This window comes from Callionymus lyra, chromosome 15 (assembly GCF_982586985.1).
Source record: "Callionymus lyra chromosome 15, fCalLyr1.hap1.1, whole genome shotgun sequence".
NCBI classification, from domain to species: Eukaryota; Metazoa; Chordata; class Actinopteri; order Syngnathiformes; family Callionymidae; genus Callionymus; species Callionymus lyra.
In genome coordinates this window covers 10,350,247-10,371,151 of record NC_141832.1, presented here as the reverse complement: position 1 = coordinate 10,371,151, position 20,905 = coordinate 10,350,247, and the positions used below count along the sequence as shown (strand labels likewise).

Here is a 20,905-nt window from a genome sequence, read left to right as displayed (position 1 = left end):
ACGGGAGAATGGCCGCCATGTTTGGTGGCGAAACACATCTTACACATTCATGCTTTAACTATAAAAGTCTAACATCGATGTACGAAATTTATCAACCGTCTTTACGAGGACGTTGTCCGATTATATTTGGCCGAAATATGGGGCGTTTAAGACATGGATGGATGAGATGTGAATGGATTTAACACAAGACAACAAGACGCCATTGAGACTTACGCGATCGTTTAAACAGGAAGAAGACCGAGATCTGGTTCCGCTGACATTTATGTATTTGAAGTATCGCGATATTTCCAGGAAGGTCTGCTTCCGCTCTGCAGTGCAGGAAATTGAGGAAACAAAAGTATTTTTTCTTATCGTGATAAGAATTCACAGTAAAAATAATGGAGTGAAAATAAATTAAATTGGATGATTAAAACAAAATATAATAAAATGAATGAAAATTAAGTTAAATAATTAAAAAAATAAACCGTTTAAATAAGTCCTCAGGATGTGTAGAATATATCTATTTATAAGCTTATATCTTGAATATGAGACTACACTACAGCTAAATAATATGTAAATATGAGAATAACATCTTTAAAATATAATCATATATAGCTAATTGTTTCAAGTTTGGACACATACCTAGTAAATAAAAACAATATAATGCTGTTTCATCATGGTCAAAACATGTTTTATTATTACAAAGTTATATTTAACGTCAATATATTGTTTAAAGTCCACTCCATTGTCAAACCTACACATTTTGTAAACAAATACTTAAATAAATGAGAATATACAGATATTATACACATTTGCAACCAGTTGTTCTTCCATTAAGAAGTGCTGTTGTTGTTGCGCAATAGGGTCCTGGAAGAGGAGGTCCCGCTGTTCTCCCCTAAATCCTCCTCCTCTTCCTCTTCCTCTTGGGGGTCATCCATCACCTCCAGACTCTCGCAGATGAGCAAGATCTGCCTCCTCATGTTGGTCATGGTGCTCTGCATCTTCTTCATCTTCTTCTGCAGCGTGCAGGCTATGGCTCTCTGGTTCCTCTGCCTCGCCTCGTACTCCTGTCTCAGCTGCTTGTAGCAGTTGTGTTGGGCCTTGTTCTTATGGGTCAGGACGGCGCCGCAGCCCATCGGACAGGGCTGGCGCCAGTGCTCGCAGTGGCGCGAGTGCGTGTCCAGATCCCTGCGCAGGAGCTGTGCACGGCAGCCCTGGTGAGGACAGGGGATGAGCTCGTAGAGGCAACTCAGGCTGTGGCAGTACTGCTCGGAGAGGGGGAAGGTCTCGGCACAACCACGGATCTCGTTCTTACACTGTGGACCACAATCACAATGATTCCTATCCTGGAACTGAACTATGAATTTTATCACCTTTATCTTCATACGGCCGATGGCTTTGCTGAGTTTGAACATGACGAAGATGAAGCTGGGGTTGAGTTGCGTCCTGCAGCAGGGGCAGGTCTCACGTCTGACGAGGAGGAACAACATGGTTCGTAACACGGTGTTTACCTTTCTTTACGTGATGATTGTTTGGGTCACTCACCTCTTGAGCCATTGTAAAATGCATTTTTTGCAAAATATGTGGTGGCAAGTGGCCCTCACCGGACACCTGAGGACCCCCCTGCATATGGTGCAGATGACGTCGTAGTCCGGCGGGTCCACGAACTGATCCACGTCGTGTCCTCCGCTTTGAGACGACATATCTGGTTCAGTCTGGGTGAGAAAATGAGAGGTGAACCAATACGGACCACATGTAAATAAACAATTATTTGGAGTTAAAAACCATAAATACATATTAACTGTTGTATTTTTTAGGGTAATCCAAATATAATATAAATATGCAATAATTAAACTTAAAGCACAGTTACACTATATTTTTAATTGATTAAATTCATTATATTTACGTTGGAATTTAAGGTATATTTAAATTAAAGACTTGTTCACTTGGTGAAAACAAAGTAAAAAAATCTCTGATAAATGTATAACTTATAATATAAAAGTTTCAGAGTCTGATTATAACAATAATAAGAAGAAGAACAAGAACAAGAACAAGAAGAGGATAGAAGTTAACTGGGAAAAAATGAAATAAAAAAAATGTTTAACATAAATACATATAAGTTTATACATACAGGGGGGAAAGTATATAAAATAACATACTGTAATAACAATAATAATAATAATTGCAATAATAATAATAATACAAATAATAAAAAGAAGAGGATAGAGGTAATCAGAAGAAACAAGATTTTTTTTTTTTTTTAACATAACTACAAGTTTATACATACATGGGAAAAATTATATATAATAACATACCATAATATCAATAATAACACAATATGGCACTATAAGTAGTAGTACAAAAATAAAAAAAACTATAAGCAGTAGTAAAGTAAGTATAAGTAATTTTTATTTGTATAGCGCTTTTCCAGACCAGGGTCACAAAGCGCTTAAACCATCAAAACAATATTCAATAAAGTATATACTTTAGAGATCAAGATAAAACTGATAAAACAACAGGAGTTCCAGAAAATCAAGAAAAAGCCTGAACAAATAGAAACGTCTAAGTGCAAGTGGAGGGAAGGAGTTATAACAGTCATTTGTTAATTCTTTTTTAAAATAAATATTCTGACTTTGGGCAGAAAAGAGCGGTGGAATAATAATAATAATAATAACAATCATAATCCATAACTAGAAGTGGTGGTTATAATAATTCAAGAAATGTTTCACTTATTCACCATTTAGATAGTAAAATGACCATAAAAGTTACTTTAAAAAACGTATTTAAATGTTTTAGTCTTTTGCAACAGCTTCCAGACCTCCACGCTGCGGTGAACAAAAAGCCAGTAGATGACAATGGAGATGCGTTCTGGAAGGTCACGTGACTGATCACATGAATAAACAAAGTAGAGGGGAAACAAAATCGAAAATGCTTAATAAAGGTAACCTTGTTAAACGTATATAGTTTTGGATATAAATGCAAAAAGATTGATTTAATCGAATTAAAAAAAATAAAATAAAAAAACAGAAACGTAATTGGAAACGTATTGAAAGTATTAGTTGTACTTTTGGCAAGTTTAGGGACATGAAAAATATAGATAAATTGTTAATAAAATCTAGTTTAACAAATGATAAGATATATTTTACTCACCATGTCCTTCTGCGTGTATCATCCCCGCTCGCTGTGTATCAGTTCATGTTACACACCCGACACACACGCCCGTGTTATCGATGACAAACACACACATGAACGTTCCTGATGTTGCGGGTCACACGCGCTGGTCTCCTGCGCGTTCCCGACACATCTGGAAAACCGACCAATCACGAGAGACCCGGCGCTGATGACGTCAGTTTCCAGCGACACCACCAGCATGCGTGTTGTCTTTCGCTAACTTGTGGGAGGAAAAAAAATAACAAAATAAAGATAGAATTACATAAAGTTGTCACTTAACGCCGTGACTTCTATACAGACGACATTATGGAGAACGTTAACCTTCAGTTTAAAACGAAGTAAGTTCCCGTGACGTCGAGTGTGCTTTGAAAAGAGAAGCGAACACATGTTGGTTAAATGTTTATTTAATCTGTTATTTCTCTTTCAGTTACGCTGTTTCCAGCAAAATAGAGCCTTTTTACAAAGGAGGGAAAGTGCAGGTGAGGTCGTGTTTCACAATATGACTGCGTCTGGTGTCGTTTCATTGTCTCATAATGATAAATAGATTTAATTTGTATTATTATTATTTACATGGCGATTTAGCTTTCAATAACCGAGTACAACAACGCTTAACTCATGTTCGATATATGGCTTTAAATGTAAATTTAAAGATGAATTTATTTCTATGAAAGATCATGTAAAGACGATACAAGTAATATAAGTTTAATTTCCATCTGTAATGAATATTAAGAAAGTAATGGATTATTCAAACCTGTCTGGTTAATTTCCTCAATACTAAGTCAATGGGGATCGATATATAAATTGTGACCAACTGTATTTATTACTTTCAAAATGTCATAACTTGCCCCTCTTTTATTTTTAAAGGTTGGTATCATTAGAAAGCTTGCCAAACAAAGAAACAGGAAAAAAATGCATGTAACAATTCTGCAGTATTCAGTTTGTAATAATGATCAATTTTAAAGCAACTACTTAACGCTACATTAGCAAATATGCATAGAAAAACTAAATTAATGGCTCAGATTAAACTAACATGCCGTAAATTATGTAAATATACAGTATTAAAAACTTTAAGCACAGTAACACTATATTTTTAATTGATTAAATTGACTCAATTAGCTTTGGAAGTTAAGGAAAATTTCAGTAAACGCCGCTGGTCGGACTCGGAATCGGCATGTCCAAAAGAATCAGTGTGTGAATCGGTAAATTTAAAAGCTGACTCACAGATAAATGTTTAACTATCAATATAGTAGGGATTACAATTAGTATTTTCTCACCTTTGATGTTTTGCGAAGTAGTTTTGTCTAATGAAAACTTGAAAAATGTTGTCAGAGGCATAAACTAGAACATTTGTTCCACGTCAACAGTTTTGTTGTGAAGCAGTGACGAAAACAACGTACACACAAACCTACTGCTTTTAATTGTAAAATGTTGTTCTCAGATCAGCAAAGATGAGCAGTTTGTCTTCTGCACCTGTGGCTCCAGAGTGAACGTGTTGGAGGTCAGCACGGGCAAAGTTGTTCACAGCATCGAACACGTGAGTAGGGAATTAAGTTCTGGGGGAAAAAGGTGTTATATTTGATTAACCACTGTGAAAAAAATGATGATTGCAGGATGATCAGGAGGATATCACATCGTTTGCTCTTGACTGCGATGATGAAGTGAGTGTGCACAGTTTTTTCTTGATATTATTTAAGTTCATGGCTCTTTATTGGAAATAATATGCAATATGGTTTTATCTTGATCTTCAAAATATATACTTTATTGAATATTGTTTTGATTGTTTAAGCGCTTTGTGACCCTGGGCTGGAAAAGCGCTATATAAATAAAAATGACTTACTTACTTACTTACTTACTATTGTGACATTTTTTTCTTTCTTTAAAAATGCAATCTGCATGATTATTTTTTAATATAAATGTAATTAAATCACAACTTAATTTAAAACCAAACATACTCTAGCATGTCAAATATTGCTTTTATTTTCATTATACACGTTAAAATGTTAAACATTCATTTTTTACTGGCAAAAAAAACAACCTTTAAACTTAAAGTGCAAAAACTAACTTCTTGCTTTCTATGTTTCCAAAGTGTGAATTGAAGAAATGCATGATTAATATGTAAAATAATAAAAAAGTTAATGCACATCTTTACGTATTATTTCGATATATCTTGAAGCCAGAGCTGCTTTTCTTTTCCCATCTACATTTTTATGATTGATTCCATCTCTGTTTCTCTGGGTTAACAGTTCCTGGTGACGGCCAGCAGAGCGCTCCTGCTGAAGCAGTGGGACTGGAGGAAGGCTCAGTGTGTCCGCTCGTGGAGGGCCATCCACACGGTTCCCGTTGCCAGCATGACCTTTGACCCCACCTCAACCCTTCTGGCTACAGGTCAGCGGAGATTAAAAACAATAATTTTATCTAATACCTCGTGATATATCTGGTGTTGCAGAATTTACAGACCACATGAATCTTGATGAAGTCATAACTGCTTTCATTTGTTTTCAAATCAAAATTTGTCCAAACATCCGCTTTAAAAGCTGCTAGAGTCACTGTATCCTCTCGTCCTCAGTCGTAACTGCTTTAATTAGTTTTAAAACCAAAATATGTCCAAACATCAGCTTTAAAAGCTGCTGGAGTCACTGTATCCTCTCGTACTCAGTCATAACTGCTTTCATTTGTTTTCAAACCAAAATATGTCCAAACATCCGCTTTAAAAGCTGCTGGAGTCACTGTATCCTCTCGTCCTCAGTCATCGCCAGGATCTCGCTGGATTTTATTGTTCCTTTAGCTACTAATGATTGCGGCCATCTTGCAATTTTAATTGCAACACAAATATTATATGTGAATATTGTACATTGAAAAAGAAAAATCGAATTATTTTATTTTACACATTTTTGAACTATAAACCATAAAATAAACATGGTAACACATAATTTTATCAGCTACAGTGCTGTCTATAAAGTATTCCGGAAAAGTGTATCGCGATATATTGGTGTGTATATATATATATTTTCTAACACCCCTAAACTTTAATTCAGTTTTGTGTTGTTTGTACTGATGTGCAGGCGGATGCGATGGAACCATCAAGCTTTGGGATGTGGTGAAACAGTATTGCACTCACAACCTCAAAGGCTCCTCTGGTGTCGTACAGTGAGTACTTCAAATATCAAACACTCTCGCACAATGATTTTTGTTAATGTTTTTTCCTCTTGTGCAGCCTGGTCCAGTTCCACCCAGACATCGACCTGCTGCAGCTCTTCTCCTCGTCTCTGGAATGCGGCATCCGAGTGTGGGACCTCCGCTCCAGCACATGCGTCTGCGTCCTGGCGAGCCACTTCAGCGCCGTCACCGCGCTCGCCTTCAGCCCCGACGGCCTCACGATGATCAGGTTATTTTTGGTTTTCCACTTGTCCTGGATAATGCATCTACCACACCAGACTATTTCTAAATCAATCCTTCTTATGTGAAGTTCTGGGAGAGATAAGATCTGCACTGTTTGGGACCTGAAGGAGAAGAAAGCAAAGAGAACTATCCCCATTTATGAGGTAAGACCTGATATCGACAGGGTTTTAACGTCTGAAATCCAGTCATTTAACGTGTTTAAAGAATCTTAAAATGTATAAAAAATGCTTAAATATTTACTAAAGAAAATGTGTGAACTATATTCTTCTTGGTTAAAATTAAAACATAAATGCAAAATGGAGCTAAAGTACTTGTTTAGCTCAGTCTGGGGAAAAATGTGAGGGCAAAATAAAAAACTTAATTCAAATATTACTACACAAGGGAAGAGCTTATGGTTTGTGTTTTTACTGTGGTAAAACATTTTTGTATTCCCATATTAATTTTGTGTTTCCAAGTTAAACCATTTAAGCCAGTATAGATGTAAAATGTACAGAGCCCAGATAATTACATGGATGTAAAAAAAAAAAAACTCGAGATACAAGAAGCTCAGCTCTATTTTTGACGCACTCATTTAGGATAATTGGCAAAGCAGTTCGGATTCAGTTTTTTTTTTCACCAAATGAACAAGTCTTTTTTCGAAAAATTTTGTAAAATGTTCATAACTGTAGTTCTTAGTTAAACCACTAGATGGTGTCAGTATAGTTTATCTTAATCGATGAGCAGTTAACAGGCCTTGGTTACAGGAGGATGTTTGAAAAATATAAATTTTTCAACTTGATTATTTACTTACAATTTAGGAATATCGTACAGATTCCAAAACAAAAGCTCACTGGATCCCAAAGCCGGTCCTGTGTCTCCATGCCAATGAACACACTTAAAAACGATGTACGACGCCATATGTGGGCTAAACTAAAGAACTACAGTTATGAACGTTTTTACTACGCGTTTTAAAAGAAAAGTTTTGTTGATTTGGTGAAAAAGTCACTAAAAACCACTGTTTTGCTGTCACTACTCTAGAATATCACTGGTCCTTTTTGTAGCTCAATTATCTAAATAATGCAAGACGTTAATGTCGTGATATTCGAAAATCTCCAGATAAAAAATAAAAATAAATAATCCAAACTCTCAGTAAAATGGGCCTTAAATCATCCTAAAAAGTTATACATCGACTTGTTGAGACCTCTTTGAGCTGCGGCCTCAAACTATTTTCTTCTTTATTAACTTTATAATCAAAGTTATGTTAATGATAACATCTGATGGGATGAACTCCGTCTGACGCTGAACAAAAATGGGGTCTCGTTGCTCAGGCTGCTCTCATAAAAACCTAACAATATCAAGTCGCATAAATGTTTTCTGAACTGTTGTATCGTCTCCAGACAGTAGAGGGCGTTGTGACGCTGCCAGCCAGCGAGAACGATTTCTCTCAGATCGGGGTGAAGAACAAAAACCTGCATTTCATCACGGCAGGCAGCAAAGGTCAGAGGTCAACCCCGACCATCCTAATAATCATCGGTGTAGATCTCAGCGCGGAGGAGTGAAACCATTCCCTGTCGTGTCCACAGGTGCGCTGAGGGCGTGGGACGCCAGTTCCGGGTGCTGCGTCTACACCCAGACCCTGTCCTCCAACCTGACCCCGACCTCCGGGGAGGAGGAGGACAACAAGGACAACCCTCGAGGGTTGACGTACCTGCTGCACCTGCCGGCGTCCTCCAGACTGGCCACGGTCACCGCCGAGCACAACATTCTCTTCTACCAGCTGTCGGACCTCAGCTCGCAGCAGCAGGTGGATCCGATACTAAGATGCTCTGAAAATCGACAAATCGTTGAATATTAAGTCTAAATATCTTCCGATCCATCCTGCAGTTCGTAGGTTACAGCGACGAGGTGCTGGACGTCAAGTTTTTGGGCAACGACGACAGCCACATCGCCGTGGCGACCAACAGTAGCCAGATCAAAGTGTTCGAGTTGCTCACCAACAGCTGCCAGATTCTCTATGGACATACTGGTGAGTGACCGGCAGGTGGCAGCACAGACCTGCAAGTGTTCATGTGGATAACGTTTTTTTTGTGATTAAAACAAAACAAAATCAATAAAAAAAACACTTGAAAACCTTTTTCACTCTAATGAAAATAAAATAACTCAAAACCTTTTTCACTTTAGAGGAGTGAAACATTTTTTAATAAACGGTTTTATTTGAATAAAAACATTTTTTAAACTGTTTTATTTTAATGAAAAAAAAATACTTCTAACCTTTTTTTTCTTCAATAAAACATAAAAATCTATTTTACTTCAATGAAAAAAAAATACTTCAAAAACCTTTTTCACTTTACTAGAGTGAAAAAAATTATTAAAAACTGTTTTAATTTAATGGGAAAAAAAAGACTTTCACCTCGTTTTTTCTTAAATAAAAAAAAATAAAATCTATTTTACTTCAATGAAACAAAAAATACTTTCCTAGAGACTAGACTTTCACTTTACTAGAGTGAAAAAATAATTTAAAAATGTTTTATTTTAATGGAAAACAAATACTTCTAAACTTTTTTTTTTCTTCAATAAAAAAATTAAAATCTATTTTACTTCAATGGAAAAAAAATACTTTAAAAACATTTTTCACTTGAGTGAAAAAAATAAGTCAAAACTGTTATTTTAATGGAAAAAAAGTTTTTTTTACTTAATTAAAAAAAACATCTCAAAATCGTTTTACATGAATGGAAAGAAAGACTTACATTTTGTTTTACTTTAATCATAAAAGAACCTTCATACTTTTTCATACTTAATCAAAAAGAACAATATAAATCAATTAAAGCCACTTACTTTAATCATAGAAAACTGTTTGAAATTATTTACATGTTTGAATAGAATAATAAAGAAACAAATCCATATTTATGCCGAAGTGAACGAAAAATCTTTTCCAGACCATTAAAAGTAACTACATTTTGTTTAAAGCGTTAACCTAACATTTACTGTGTTGATCCTCAGACACGGTTCTGTCTCTGGACGTGTTCAAAAAGGGACTCATGTTCGCCAGCTGTGCGAAGGTGAGCTCAACATAACCGTGTGTTGTCGTGCGGACGCGTAAAGTTTTCGTCTGTCGTTCGCAGGACCGGTCAGTCCGCGTGTGGCGCATGGACGCCGAGAGCGGTCAGGTGGACTGCGTGGCTCTGGGCTCCAGCCACACCAACGCCGTGGGCTCCGTGACCTGCTCCAGGTGGGGTCACGCCTGAAGCAGAAACACACACACATGTCAAGCAAACAACTGACTGAATCTGTGGTTCCAGGCTGAAGGCTTCTTTCATCGTGTCGGGCAGTCAGGATTTCACCGTGAAAGTCTGGGATCTTCCTGCAGACTTGACGTCCGATGAGTTGCACAAGCTCGTCCCACGTGCCACGGAGAAGGCGCACGATCAGGTGATTGTTTACAGGATTTAAATTGATAATATCTTTAAACTATAGAAGAGCTTATAATCCATGCGTTTCTGTCTTCTCGTCCGCATTATTGCAACATTTTATTTTCATGTCTTAACAAGAAGGATCTGTCTCGCCTGCAGTCATTCCAAAACTGTGCAGCGAGAATTCTGACCCGCTCTAGTAGAAGAACTCACATTTCTCAGATACTTAAAACTCTTCACTGGCTGCCAGTTTCTTTCAGGATCCATTTTAAAATTCTGGTTCTTACTTTAAGATACAGTATATTTGTAGTCAGGCTCCTCCTTCCATCAGTGATCTGATCCAAACTTACACCCCAGCTCGGGCTCTGAGGTCTGTGGATCAGAATCTACTGATGGTTCCTGAACACGTTTCAGGACCAGAGGAGAGAAATCCTTCCAGGCTTTCGCTCCTAAGCTTTGGAACGATCTTCCTCTGTGTTTGATGATCTACTGACTCCTTCAAGAAACATCTGAAGACACTTTTATTCGTTCAGGCTTTTCCTTGATTTTCTGGAACTCCTGTGTTTGTCTCGGTGTTGTCTTGAACTTTTAAAGTATATATTTTATTGGGTATTGTTTTAATTGTTTAAGTGCTTTGTGACCCTGGTCTAGAAAAGCGTTCTACAAATATTACTTGCGTAATAATAATGTCAGTCACTATCTTGACGTCTACCATCTTCTTCTGCATGAAGTGGTTTTTACAACCACCTGTCAAATAGTTATGTCACAAATGATGCTGGTTTCTTTTTGTTTGTCTTGTTAAAAAAAGGGAAGAAGTCACAACTTGTACTCCAAGTTCTTGGCAGTAGATTTGGTTTCTCTGCTTCCCGGTGTCATGTTTTCATTTCCATTCTTGGTATCTGATTCACCAGCAGATGCTGAGCTGCGATAATCTCTTTTTGTGCCACAGAACCAACAACTTCTCGTTACATCTTGTTGCTTAGATGTTTCTCGTAAATGACCCGAAAATATCTCGTCGAGGAATTTAAACAGTGAATGATAAAGACGGGTTTAAAAAACAAACAAACATGTTACTAATGGTATATTTTAATTCTTTATTTTGTGTATTATATTAAAATGACTTTAACAATAATGATAAAATACATTTAATAACATGTTTTTTTCGTTATTGTTCTGTATTATACTGTATTTTCGTTTTTTTGGCATTATTTACAATATATATATATTTTTTTCCTTTCTAACTCAGTTTTTATATTGCTTTACTTTTTTTCTATTTATTTAGGTTAGATAGAACTTTATTGAAATTGTTTTTTTCCAATTAGACACAGCAATACAGCAATTATTCATAAAAATAAGAACAAGAACAAAGAGAAATAAAGAGAAAGAACAAGATGATACAATCTAAGTCTAAAGATAAAGAACGTAGATCAAAGAAAAATAACAAAGACAAAGGATACAAAGACTAACATAGAACAGAACATCCAGATACTTTCGCTCCACTCCTGCCCCCGAACTCAGAATTGTACAATTTAATAGCCCGAGGAATTAATGAGTCCTTGAGTCTATTAGTGTTGCATCATGGGAGGAAGATTCGTGCTTCATCTGCTTTTCTGCTCATTGATGACAGTATTCAGAGGATGATGACATCATCCATGATGGATATTTCTTGTGTATGTTTAAATAATTAAATATTTTATACTTTAAAATCACCCATTCATTAATTCATTTATAATTATATAAAGTTTTTTACCTATTTTTTTTAACAAAGTAACACAATTATAACTTTAACCAAATAAATATCATCTCACACTTTAACATTAAGCGTATAGAAATTAACCAACATTAACCAACAAACTTGTTTGGTCATTTGAAGGAGGAAGTGTTGGCAAGATGTCGGGAATGTCATAACACTCTGTTCCTCCACCTGACTCATTCTAGACACAAAGTTCTGAACCGTTCTTATCCGTCCGTTCTCGGAAATTCCTCTCGTCGCGTCACAAATATGTCCCGAAATGATGCAGTTTCGTGTTTTTGTTTCCTCCAGGACGTGAACAGCATCGCCGTGTCGCCCAACGACAAGCTGATGGCGTCGGGCTCTCAGGACCGCACCGCCAAGCTGTGGTCGCTGGCGGCGGCGAGCCTGGACATCGTCCTGCTGGGGGTGTTCCGGGGTCACCGGCGCGGCGTCTGGTGCGTCGCCTTCTCGCCCGTCGACCAGGTGCTGGCCAGCTCCTCCGCCGACGGGACCCTGAAGCTGTGGAGCCTGCAGGACTTCGGCTGCCTCAAGGTGAGCCACGAGATGAAGTCGAGATGATCGTGACGGTGACTCATGACCATTAATTTCTGCTGTCGTTCGCCAGACGTTCGAAGGGCACGACGCGTCCGTGTTGAAGGTCGTCTTCGTCAGTCGTGGGACGCAACTGCTCAGCAGGTGAATAACATCTACAACATGAACACAAGTCCTTAGTCGAACTGTCACAAATCAGTGTTTTACTTGAGGAACCAGTACACTTCAATAAGACACAGTGCTACGTGGAACACACTTTAATTATGGTGCCCGCAAAAACATGAATTCCCATGATGCCTTTCTACACCCTGCTTTTTAGTGATGGGCGTGGTCGGTCGTTTAAATTCTTAGGCTGAGTTGCCATGCGTGTGTCCCAAATCGCACACTTCTGCACTTACACTTAACATTTTTTTGATTACACACGTGCATCTACATTGTGCACTTGTGTGGGATCATTTAGTGCGAAATGGCGATTGAGTGTGGATCGATGGACACTTACCGTCCGTAACGACCGCCATCTCGCTGACGATGTGTCTTCGGAGTAGATACCGCTAAAAATTGTCTCGAGAAAACACACATTTTCACACCAAAACAACACAACAACAGTAAGAACAGAATGAAACACAACTTACTAAGTTGTTTCGATCGGCGAAAATCGCTGTCAAGTGTCGACAATAGCGTTCCAACAGCTGGTTACAATCAGCGTTAAAAAGTAGTAGAAGAAGAAGAAGCTGTTGTGTCATTTCCTGTATTTCCAGTGTGTGATTTGAGACGGTACTACCCTGTCTTAATTGGCGCACTGTGCAACTGTATTACGGTGTACTGTAAAGCAGTGCACTTAAAAGAAGTTTTTTTTGTGACACCACATATGTCAAAAGTGATGGACGGCCGTGATTGGTTGGCTGGGCGGCAAAGCACTATCGGGCGCCACTCGGGTCAACGTTGTTGAGGAGTGGCGTGCTATATGCTATGTTTGCAAGTTCAAATAATAGTTGTAACTAAATGTTAATTTTTTTAAGTGAAATTTTACTACTTTTTATGGATTTCCTTTAACGCGGGGATTTCAGAACATAAACGAGGGACATCTATACGTATAATTTGCGCTAATTATTATGAAATAAAATTCAAAAAATGCTCTATTAAACAAATGTAAACCCTCATTTTTTCCAAGTTCTAAAAAAAGTCATCCTCGGCCTATTCAGTTGGAAGATTCACAAATGTATATTCTTGAATCCGACCTTTGACCCTGATCAGGCAGTTTTTTGCAACGACGTCCTTCTGCTCCGCAGCGGCTCAGACGGCCTGGTCAAGCTGTGGACCATCAAGACCAACGAGTGCGTGAAGACGCTGGACGCCCACCAGGACAAGGTGTGGGGTCTCCACAACAGCCGCAGAGACGACAAGATGGTGACGGGGTCGGCCGACTCCAACATCACCGTGTGGACGGTGGGTGGAGCATGAATTTTTTTTACAAACTATTTTAATTGGTCCAAGCAGGTTCTGGACCCTCAGGGGACGTCTTTTACTAATGTCCATAAACCTGTTTTTGTCGCCACCAGGACGTGACGGAGGTGGAGCTGGCAGAGGAGCAGGCCAAGCAGGAGGAGCAGATCCTCAAGTGAGTCTCTGAGACGGTTTTTTAAAACGAGCAAACACTTTATATCGCACTAGTTGTTGGACTAAGGTGGGTCAGTCTGGGTCAGTCTGGGTCAAGGGTCAAAGCAAACAAGAATTGACGCCACTTTGAATTCTTGCCATCGCATTCCTGCTCTCCCCCCCCCCCCCCCCCACAATCTTCTCGTAAAAACTTTATTGACAAACATTAAAAAAAAAAGAGAAAATACTTCCTCTTGGTTTCAATGGTTTTATGGAACTGACGAGACGTCCTGATTTATAATATTTGAACATAAAAATACATATTTTTAACTTGATTTGTCAATTTCTAAATATTCAAAGAGTGAGCACTGGTGCAGTTAATGTTAATGGTTTGATATGTTAGCTAATATACATGCTAATGTAGGATTAACAATCAAAATCCTGTTATTCTATCAATAAATTAAGCTTCAACTACAAATCTTTTTATCTTTTTATTTTCCTCTCAGCAACGATCAAATAGCAGCATTTGCTCCTGAATATTTAAAAAAAACATTTGGGAATCGAAATACGTGCTAACGGTTAGCTTAATGCTAACAGTTGGCTAACCTTTAGTGTGTTGCTAACAGTTGCTAGCTTGTTTTTCACCTGTATGTTAAAAGTTAAGGCACTTTTTACTCATATTAAATGCAGAAAAACTAAAATATGTGCTGCTTTTTTCAAAGAAAATACTTTTTAGAAATGTGTTTATAAACCCTAGTAAAGGCACAGTAGTTTTCTAAACTATTTGAAAACAAATGTATCATTAGAAAGAGAAAAACAACTGAACGTTGAATTATTTTTTCATGTAAACACAACATTCAAAAAAGTTGGTTCCTTGTGATGTTAACAGCAATATATTATAGAACAATCAAAACTATTTTGATAAAAAAATTCTGCTTTTACCATCAACTATCTATCTTTTTAACTTTTTATTTTCCCCTCAGCAACGATCAAATAGCAGTATTTGCTCCTATATATTAAAAAAACAACATTTGGGACCGAAATACGTGCTGACAGTTGGCTAACCTTTAGTATGTTGCTAACAGTTGCTAGCTTGTTTTTTACCTGTATATTAAAAGTTAAGGCACTTTTTAATCATATTAAATGCAGCAAACTAAAATATGTGCTGCGTTTTTCAAAGAAAATACTGTTTAGAAATGTGTTTATAAACCTAGTAAAGGCACAGTAGTTTTCCAAACTATGTGAAAACAAATTAATCATTAGAAAGAGCAACACAACTGTACGTTACGCACAATAGTGATCGTTTATATATTATACAACAATCAAAATTATTCTGCTTTAACCATCAACTATCGTATCTTTTTCACCTTTTTATCCAATTCAGCAACGATCCAAAGGCGTAATTTGAACAGTTAACAGTTTAATGGATCAAACCAAAAGATGACCTATTTGTTTATGATATATACAATAGAATGCTCGTTTAGAAACCTAGAAACGGGAAAAAATGTTTTTAAAAAAATCCAAGATGTTAGTGTTTGATTAGAAAGATAAAACTTTCAGATGAAAATGTAACAAGTTACATCATCAACTGCATTCCATCATTCCTTTTTATGTTTTTAACCCATTGTGTGTGTGTGTCTGTGTGTGTACAGACAGCAGGAGTTGTCGAACCTGCTGCATGAGAAGCAATACCTGAAGGCGCTGGGACTCGCCATCTCACTGGATCAGCCGCACACCGTCCTCTCTGTGATCAAAGGTGAACGACACTCGCCAGGAATGTTTCTTAAACAAGAGCTCTCTGTTGTCAAGACTCTGGTTTCCTCCTCGCGCCGCTGTTGTTGCGTAACAACTGGAGAGAATTATGTGGAAGTTATTTCAAATGCACAAAAAATAAATGGTGGCAGGTTTTTTTTTTTACCTGACTTGCTGTTTTGCTTGAGCTGCAAAATTTGGTTTATTTAAATTTTAATTTGAGAGGCAAATCAAAAAAACATGAATCCATCCAAGTTTGGATGTTACATGTTGTGCATATCCACATGCGTTTACTGATATATCCGATTGCAATAAAGGTCAGGGTTTCACACACACACACACACATTTTTTTTTTTCTGGACTATTGTAACAGTTTGTTTTCATGTCTTAACAAGAAGGATTTGTCTCGCCTGCAGTTGATACAAAACTCTGCAGCGAGAATTCTGACCCGCTCTAGTAGAAGAACTCACATTTCTCCGATCCTTAAAACTCTTCACTGGCTGCCAGTTTCTTTCAGGATCAACTTTAAAATTCTGGTTCTTACTTTCAGATCTATTCATGGTCAGACTTTACTTCACTTCACTGATCCAGCCTTACACCCCAGCTCGGGCTCTGAGGTCTGTGGATCAGAATCTACTGATGGTTCCTGAACACGGTTCAGGACCAGAGGAGAGAAATCCTTCCAGGCTGTTGCTCCTAAGCTTTGGAACAATCACTGTTTTTGATGATCTACTGACTCCTTTAAGAAACATCTTAAGACATTTCTATTTGTTCAGGCTTTTCCTTGATTTTCTGGAACTCCTGTGTTGTTCTCAGTATTATCTTGATCTTTAAAGTATATACTTTTTTGAGTATTGTTTTGATTGTTAAAGCGCTTTGTGACCCTGGTCTGGAAAAGCGCTATATAAATAAATATTGCTTACTTACTTACTTACATGCACATGTTGTTTTAAAGGGCCACTAATGTCAAACTCCGTCTGTCCTTTGAACGTATTACTTTATAAAGTTTGTGTAAAATCTCGGCGAACGAGAGGTTACGAGAGTCCATTATGACGTAACGATGGCTTCGCTCCTCCTCCAGCCGGCTGTCATCGCGCAACGCTTTGTTTATACGACAAGCCCCTTGGGGAAGGGGACTTCAGCGATTAAAGAGATTTCATCTCCAGAAAATCAAAAGCTTATTCAGTGGACGGAGCTTAAGATCATTTTCTAATGTAAATGTTTCAATGAAAAGAGAGTTTTGTACAAACACACACTGATGATACAGTAGAGTCCAACCTCTATTTAAGAGACAAATTATATGTTGCCCTTTAAGGAACTTCCTTTGATTCTAAAATAAATTCAACAGCTGTAGAATTTATTTTTTTTAGTTCAGCATTTGCTCCTATATATTTAAAAAACAACATTTGGGACGGAAATACGTGCTAACGGTTAGCTTAATGCTGGCAGTTGGCTAACCTTTAGTATGTTGCTAACAGTTGCTAGCTGGTTTTTCACCTGTATGTTAAAAGTTTTAGCACTTTTTACTCGTATTAAATGCAGAAAAACTAAAATATGTGCTGCTTTTTTCAAAGAAAATACTTTTTAGAAATGTGTTTATAAACCCAGTAAAGGCGAAAGTAGTTTCCTAAACTATGTGAAAACAAATGCATCATTAGAAAGAGAAAAACAACTGTACGTTGAATTGTTTTTTCATGTAAACACAACATTCAAAAAAGTTGGTTCCTTGTGATGTTAACAGCAATATATTATACAACAATCAAAACTATTTTGATAAAAAAATTCTGCTTTAAACCATCAACTATCTATCTTTTTAACTTTTTATTTTCCCCTTAGCAAAGATCTAATGGCAGTATTTGCTCCTAAATATAAAAAAAAAACATTTGGGACCGAAATACGTGCTAAAACAGTTGGCTAACCTTTAGTGTGTTGCTAACAGTTGCTAGCTTGTTTTTCACCTTACAGTGTAATATTCTCATACGATACTATACACAGGACTTAACATGTAACATGAGTGAGTCACGTTTGCTATTTAAAGCTCGGGATCATCATCACCATCATCACACCCAGACTTCAATACCAGGTCAATGGAAACTTCTCCCTGTGAAAAAAAAAACAAAAACCTGCTCTTGTTTTGTAACAGTTGATGTTGTCAAGTCATGCTGGCGATGACTTGACATCAATTCATCATATTTGACATGTTTTTCTAGAAACGCACTATAAAGTATATCACGTAACACGCTGGAAAAAACACATAGACTTCACTGTTGTCTTGTTTTATTTGTTGTTTATTTTTTTCAACACGTGTTTGTTATTTTCCTTTAAAAGTTGTTTGTGTTTTTTAATTAATGTAATTGTTTTTATCTAATAGTTTCGCGTGATCAATAGGAAAAATTCAGCAAGAAAACGTACATTCCTTTCGTAACGTGTGACTTTAAAAAGTTACTCTCAAAGAAGTAACTAGTAATGTAACTTAGTTACTATTTTAAAGTACACTTGTTTCACCATTACTCTTATTGTCAACCACAGTCTGATGTTCTGTCCAACCAGCGTCGTCGACACGACTAAGACACTTCGATTGTGTGTCTATATGTGTCTTCTAATGGCTGGCTAGCTTTCCAGGGTATCCCCAAAATCTATCCCTGTGTAGCCGTTATAAACTCCAGACGATGGAAGTTACATTTTTGTTGGTTCGAGTCACATTGAAAAGAAAGTCTTTCCAGATAAAATGTCTATCAAGTTTGTACTCATGTCTATCACGCGTGTGTCGCCGCCAGCGATCCGTCAGAGCGAGGATGGCCAGGCGCTCCTGGAGAAGACGGTGCTGAAACTACGACCCGATCAGAAAGGTAGCGTCCTTCTCCTCGCCCTCGAAAGCACAAGTTTTCAACGAATACTTTTTCCCCCCCCCCCCCCCCCCCCAGAGTCGATGCTGCGCTATTGCGCCATCTGGAACACCAACGCCAGGAACTGCCTGGACGCTCAGGTGGTCCTCCAGGTGCTCCTGACTCACCTGCCGCCCGAGGAGATGCTGAAGTACCAGGGGGCTCGGACCCACTTCGAAGGACTCATTCCTTACACGGGTCAGAGAATTCACCAGTTTTTACTCTTAAAATCAGTCTTAAATGTGACCGTCGTTGTTTCCTCACAGAGAGACACATGCAGAGGATCGGACGACTGCTGCAGACCTCCATGTTCCTCAACTACATGTGGCAGAAGATGAGGGTGGCTGGAGCAGAAACCAGGCGAGTGGACCCTGAACTTTTAGCTTTAATGTAATGTGTCGAGGTGTCAAACCTGATCAAACCAAAGTGCTAAAAAAATCATCCGATTTCATTTTAATTAAAAAATAAAAATCAGATGTATAATTTCTATTTTTGGGCGACATGAAATCACTTATACAATTAATATTAAATCGATTTTGGGGTCATTTAAAATAGTTTGATTTACGTCGCAGGCCTTAAGTTCTATATTCTGTTCTATGTTAGTCTTTGTATCCTTTGTCTTTTTTTTATTTTTCTTCGATCTATGTTCTTTATCTTTAGACTTAGATTGTGTCATCTTGTTCTTTCTCTTTGTTCTTGTTCTTTTTTTATTTTTTATTTATTTTTTATGAAAATTGATTGGAAAAAAACAATTCAATCGATCAATAAAGTTCTAACTTACCTTACCTTTAAGTTTGAAGCTTAAATCGTGAAAATAAACTGATGATATTCACCCAGATTCTCCTTTCAACTTGTATTTATTTTTAAGAAAGAAATTCAATGTTTTCCCCCCTGTTATGAAACACTATAATGATTCTTCTTTATGTCAGCAGGGGGCGCATGATTAAAGGGTCACAATTAATAACTTTAAAAAAAAAGCTTACGTGAACTTAGATTACTTCTTTTAAGAAAGTTTGATCTCTTGAAGATGACGAATCCAGAGCAAACGACTAGCATGTGATGTTAATACGTTGTAGTCTGGTTCTGCTCGAGGTTTCTGCCTGTTTTTTTTTCTCACCACTGTCGGTCATTGGGATTTGCCGGGTTTTTCTTTCCTCTTGTATCGTTTGTGTTTAAACTGTTAAGTGTCTTGAGATATATTTTTGTGATTTAAAAGTTTAAATATAATTGATGTCACTTCCTGTGCAGCCTGGAGCCAGAGGAGGAAATGGACACGAATCCCTTCCCGTCTGTCTTCGTGATCGACAAGGAGGGAGGAGAGGAAAAGAAGGATGGAGAAGAGAGTGAGAGTGAAGAGGAGGAGGACGCTCCCGGTGAGGAAGAGGAGGAGGAAGATGATGATGTCAGCGTCACGACGAAGGCGCCCTCGAGTGACAGCAGAGCGAGAGCCGAAGCGAGTACGAACGGCGCCGATCAGAGCTCAGACGACGACGAGGACGACGTGAGGATCGACGACACCATCAAAGTGGTCGGCGCTTCCCAAGCTCCGTGTCTGAGCGTCTCCAGCTGACGGATCCAACCCAAGATGTAAACCTTCTGGACATTTTGGAGCCACAGGATCCGTTCGGAGCCACAGGATCCGTTCGGAGCCACAGGATCCGTACAGAGCGACAGTCGATTCGACCGGATCGACCAGATCCATGAGATCATGTGATGTTCGTTAAAGAAAACAATATGAACGTTGTTGAATTCTAAGATGGACTTCGACACAAATTTCAACTCATTTATAGATTTTCAAGTTGATCAGCATCAAGATGAACAAATGCATTTTGTTCAAGATTATAATAAACACTTTTTTTTCTACGTCTAATATATTCTCGTGATTTAAAACCATGCGGTCGACGAGCAGCGTGTTCAAAAACATATCAGCGTCAGTTTAAATCATGTTAGTTAATGTGTTTATTTTCGTTGATATTTTATTTCGTATTTCCATTTTTTTATTTGACAAATAGCCGTTTATTAAATAAAAGTCTTGAATAATGATTAATTATATTTCGCATGAAAGTTTTTAGAAACTTTATATGAATATTATTAAATTGTTTAATGGATTTTGACACATTTTCAACCCTTTTAATGTTTTTTAAATTGATCAGCATCAAGATAAATATATACATTTTTTTGAAACTGAAACTTTTACCTTCGCAAATTAACATTCAATCGAATAAAAAATTAAAGTAGAAGTAAATGCATAAATAAAAAATTAAATAAAATTTTAAGTTGAGTTTTTTTCACATTTATTTACAAATTATTATTTGACAAATACTCATTTATCAAATAAAAGTCTCAAATAATTATTTATTTTATTTCACCTGAAAGTTTTTAGAAACTTTATCTGAATATTATTAAATTGTACAATTGATTTTGACACATTTTCAACCATTTTAAAG

The 20,905-nt window shown here is 37.4% G+C and overlaps 2 protein-coding genes across 2 annotated transcripts; one reads left to right on the top strand and one right to left on the bottom strand.

Moving 5' to 3' along the window:
* Positions 1–738: 738 nt before the first annotated feature.
* Positions 739–3,183, bottom strand: rnf151 (ring finger protein 151). Its single transcript, XM_087809449.1, has 4 exons — positions 3,130–3,183; positions 1,525–1,694; positions 1,353–1,449; positions 739–1,295 (listed from the first exon to the last, which is right to left on the bottom strand). Exons 1-4 carry the CDS (start codon positions 3,130–3,132, stop codon positions 813–815), a joined length of 753 nt encoding a protein of 250 aa, XP_087665575.1. The 5' UTR covers positions 3,133–3,183; the 3' UTR covers positions 739–812.
* A 167-nt stretch (positions 3,184–3,350) lies between these two features.
* On the top strand, positions 3,351–20,107 carry tbl3 (transducin beta like 3). The gene is made up of 23 exons (XM_087810165.1): positions 3,351–3,488; positions 3,578–3,629; positions 4,589–4,684; positions 4,761–4,808; positions 5,394–5,535; positions 6,213–6,297; positions 6,365–6,535; positions 6,617–6,692; positions 7,926–8,025; positions 8,112–8,332; positions 8,413–8,554; positions 9,529–9,587; positions 9,651–9,757; positions 9,828–9,957; positions 11,983–12,225; positions 12,299–12,369; positions 13,515–13,671; positions 13,785–13,843; positions 15,474–15,577; positions 18,351–18,422; positions 18,498–18,656; positions 18,725–18,818; positions 19,707–20,107. Exons 1-23 carry the CDS (start codon positions 3,457–3,459, stop codon positions 20,026–20,028), a joined length of 2,742 nt encoding a protein of 913 aa, XP_087666291.1. The 5' UTR covers positions 3,351–3,456; the 3' UTR covers positions 20,029–20,107.
* The last annotated feature ends 798 nt before the right edge of the window (positions 20,108–20,905 follow it).

Excerpts from the sequence above, each read along its gene's own strand:
- rnf151 (XM_087809449.1), bottom strand. Across the intron at positions 1,450-1,524 it reads ATTTTACAATGGCTCAAGAG|ACGTGAGACCTGCCCCTGCT; the intron begins GTGAGTGACCCA and ends CCTCCTCGTCAG. Across the intron at positions 1,296-1,352 it reads TCGGCCGTATGAAGATAAAG|TGTAAGAACGAGATCCGTGG; the intron begins GTGATAAAATTC and ends TGTGGTCCACAG.
- tbl3 (XM_087810165.1), top strand. The coding sequence starts at position 3,457 with ATGGAGAACGTTAACCTTCAGTTTAAAACGAA. Across the intron at positions 5,536-6,212 it reads CTCAACCCTTCTGGCTACAG|GCGGATGCGATGGAACCATC; the intron begins GTCAGCGGAGAT and ends ACTGATGTGCAG. Across the intron at positions 15,578-18,350 it reads CGTCCTCTCTGTGATCAAAG|CGATCCGTCAGAGCGAGGAT; the intron begins GTGAACGACACT and ends TGTCGCCGCCAG.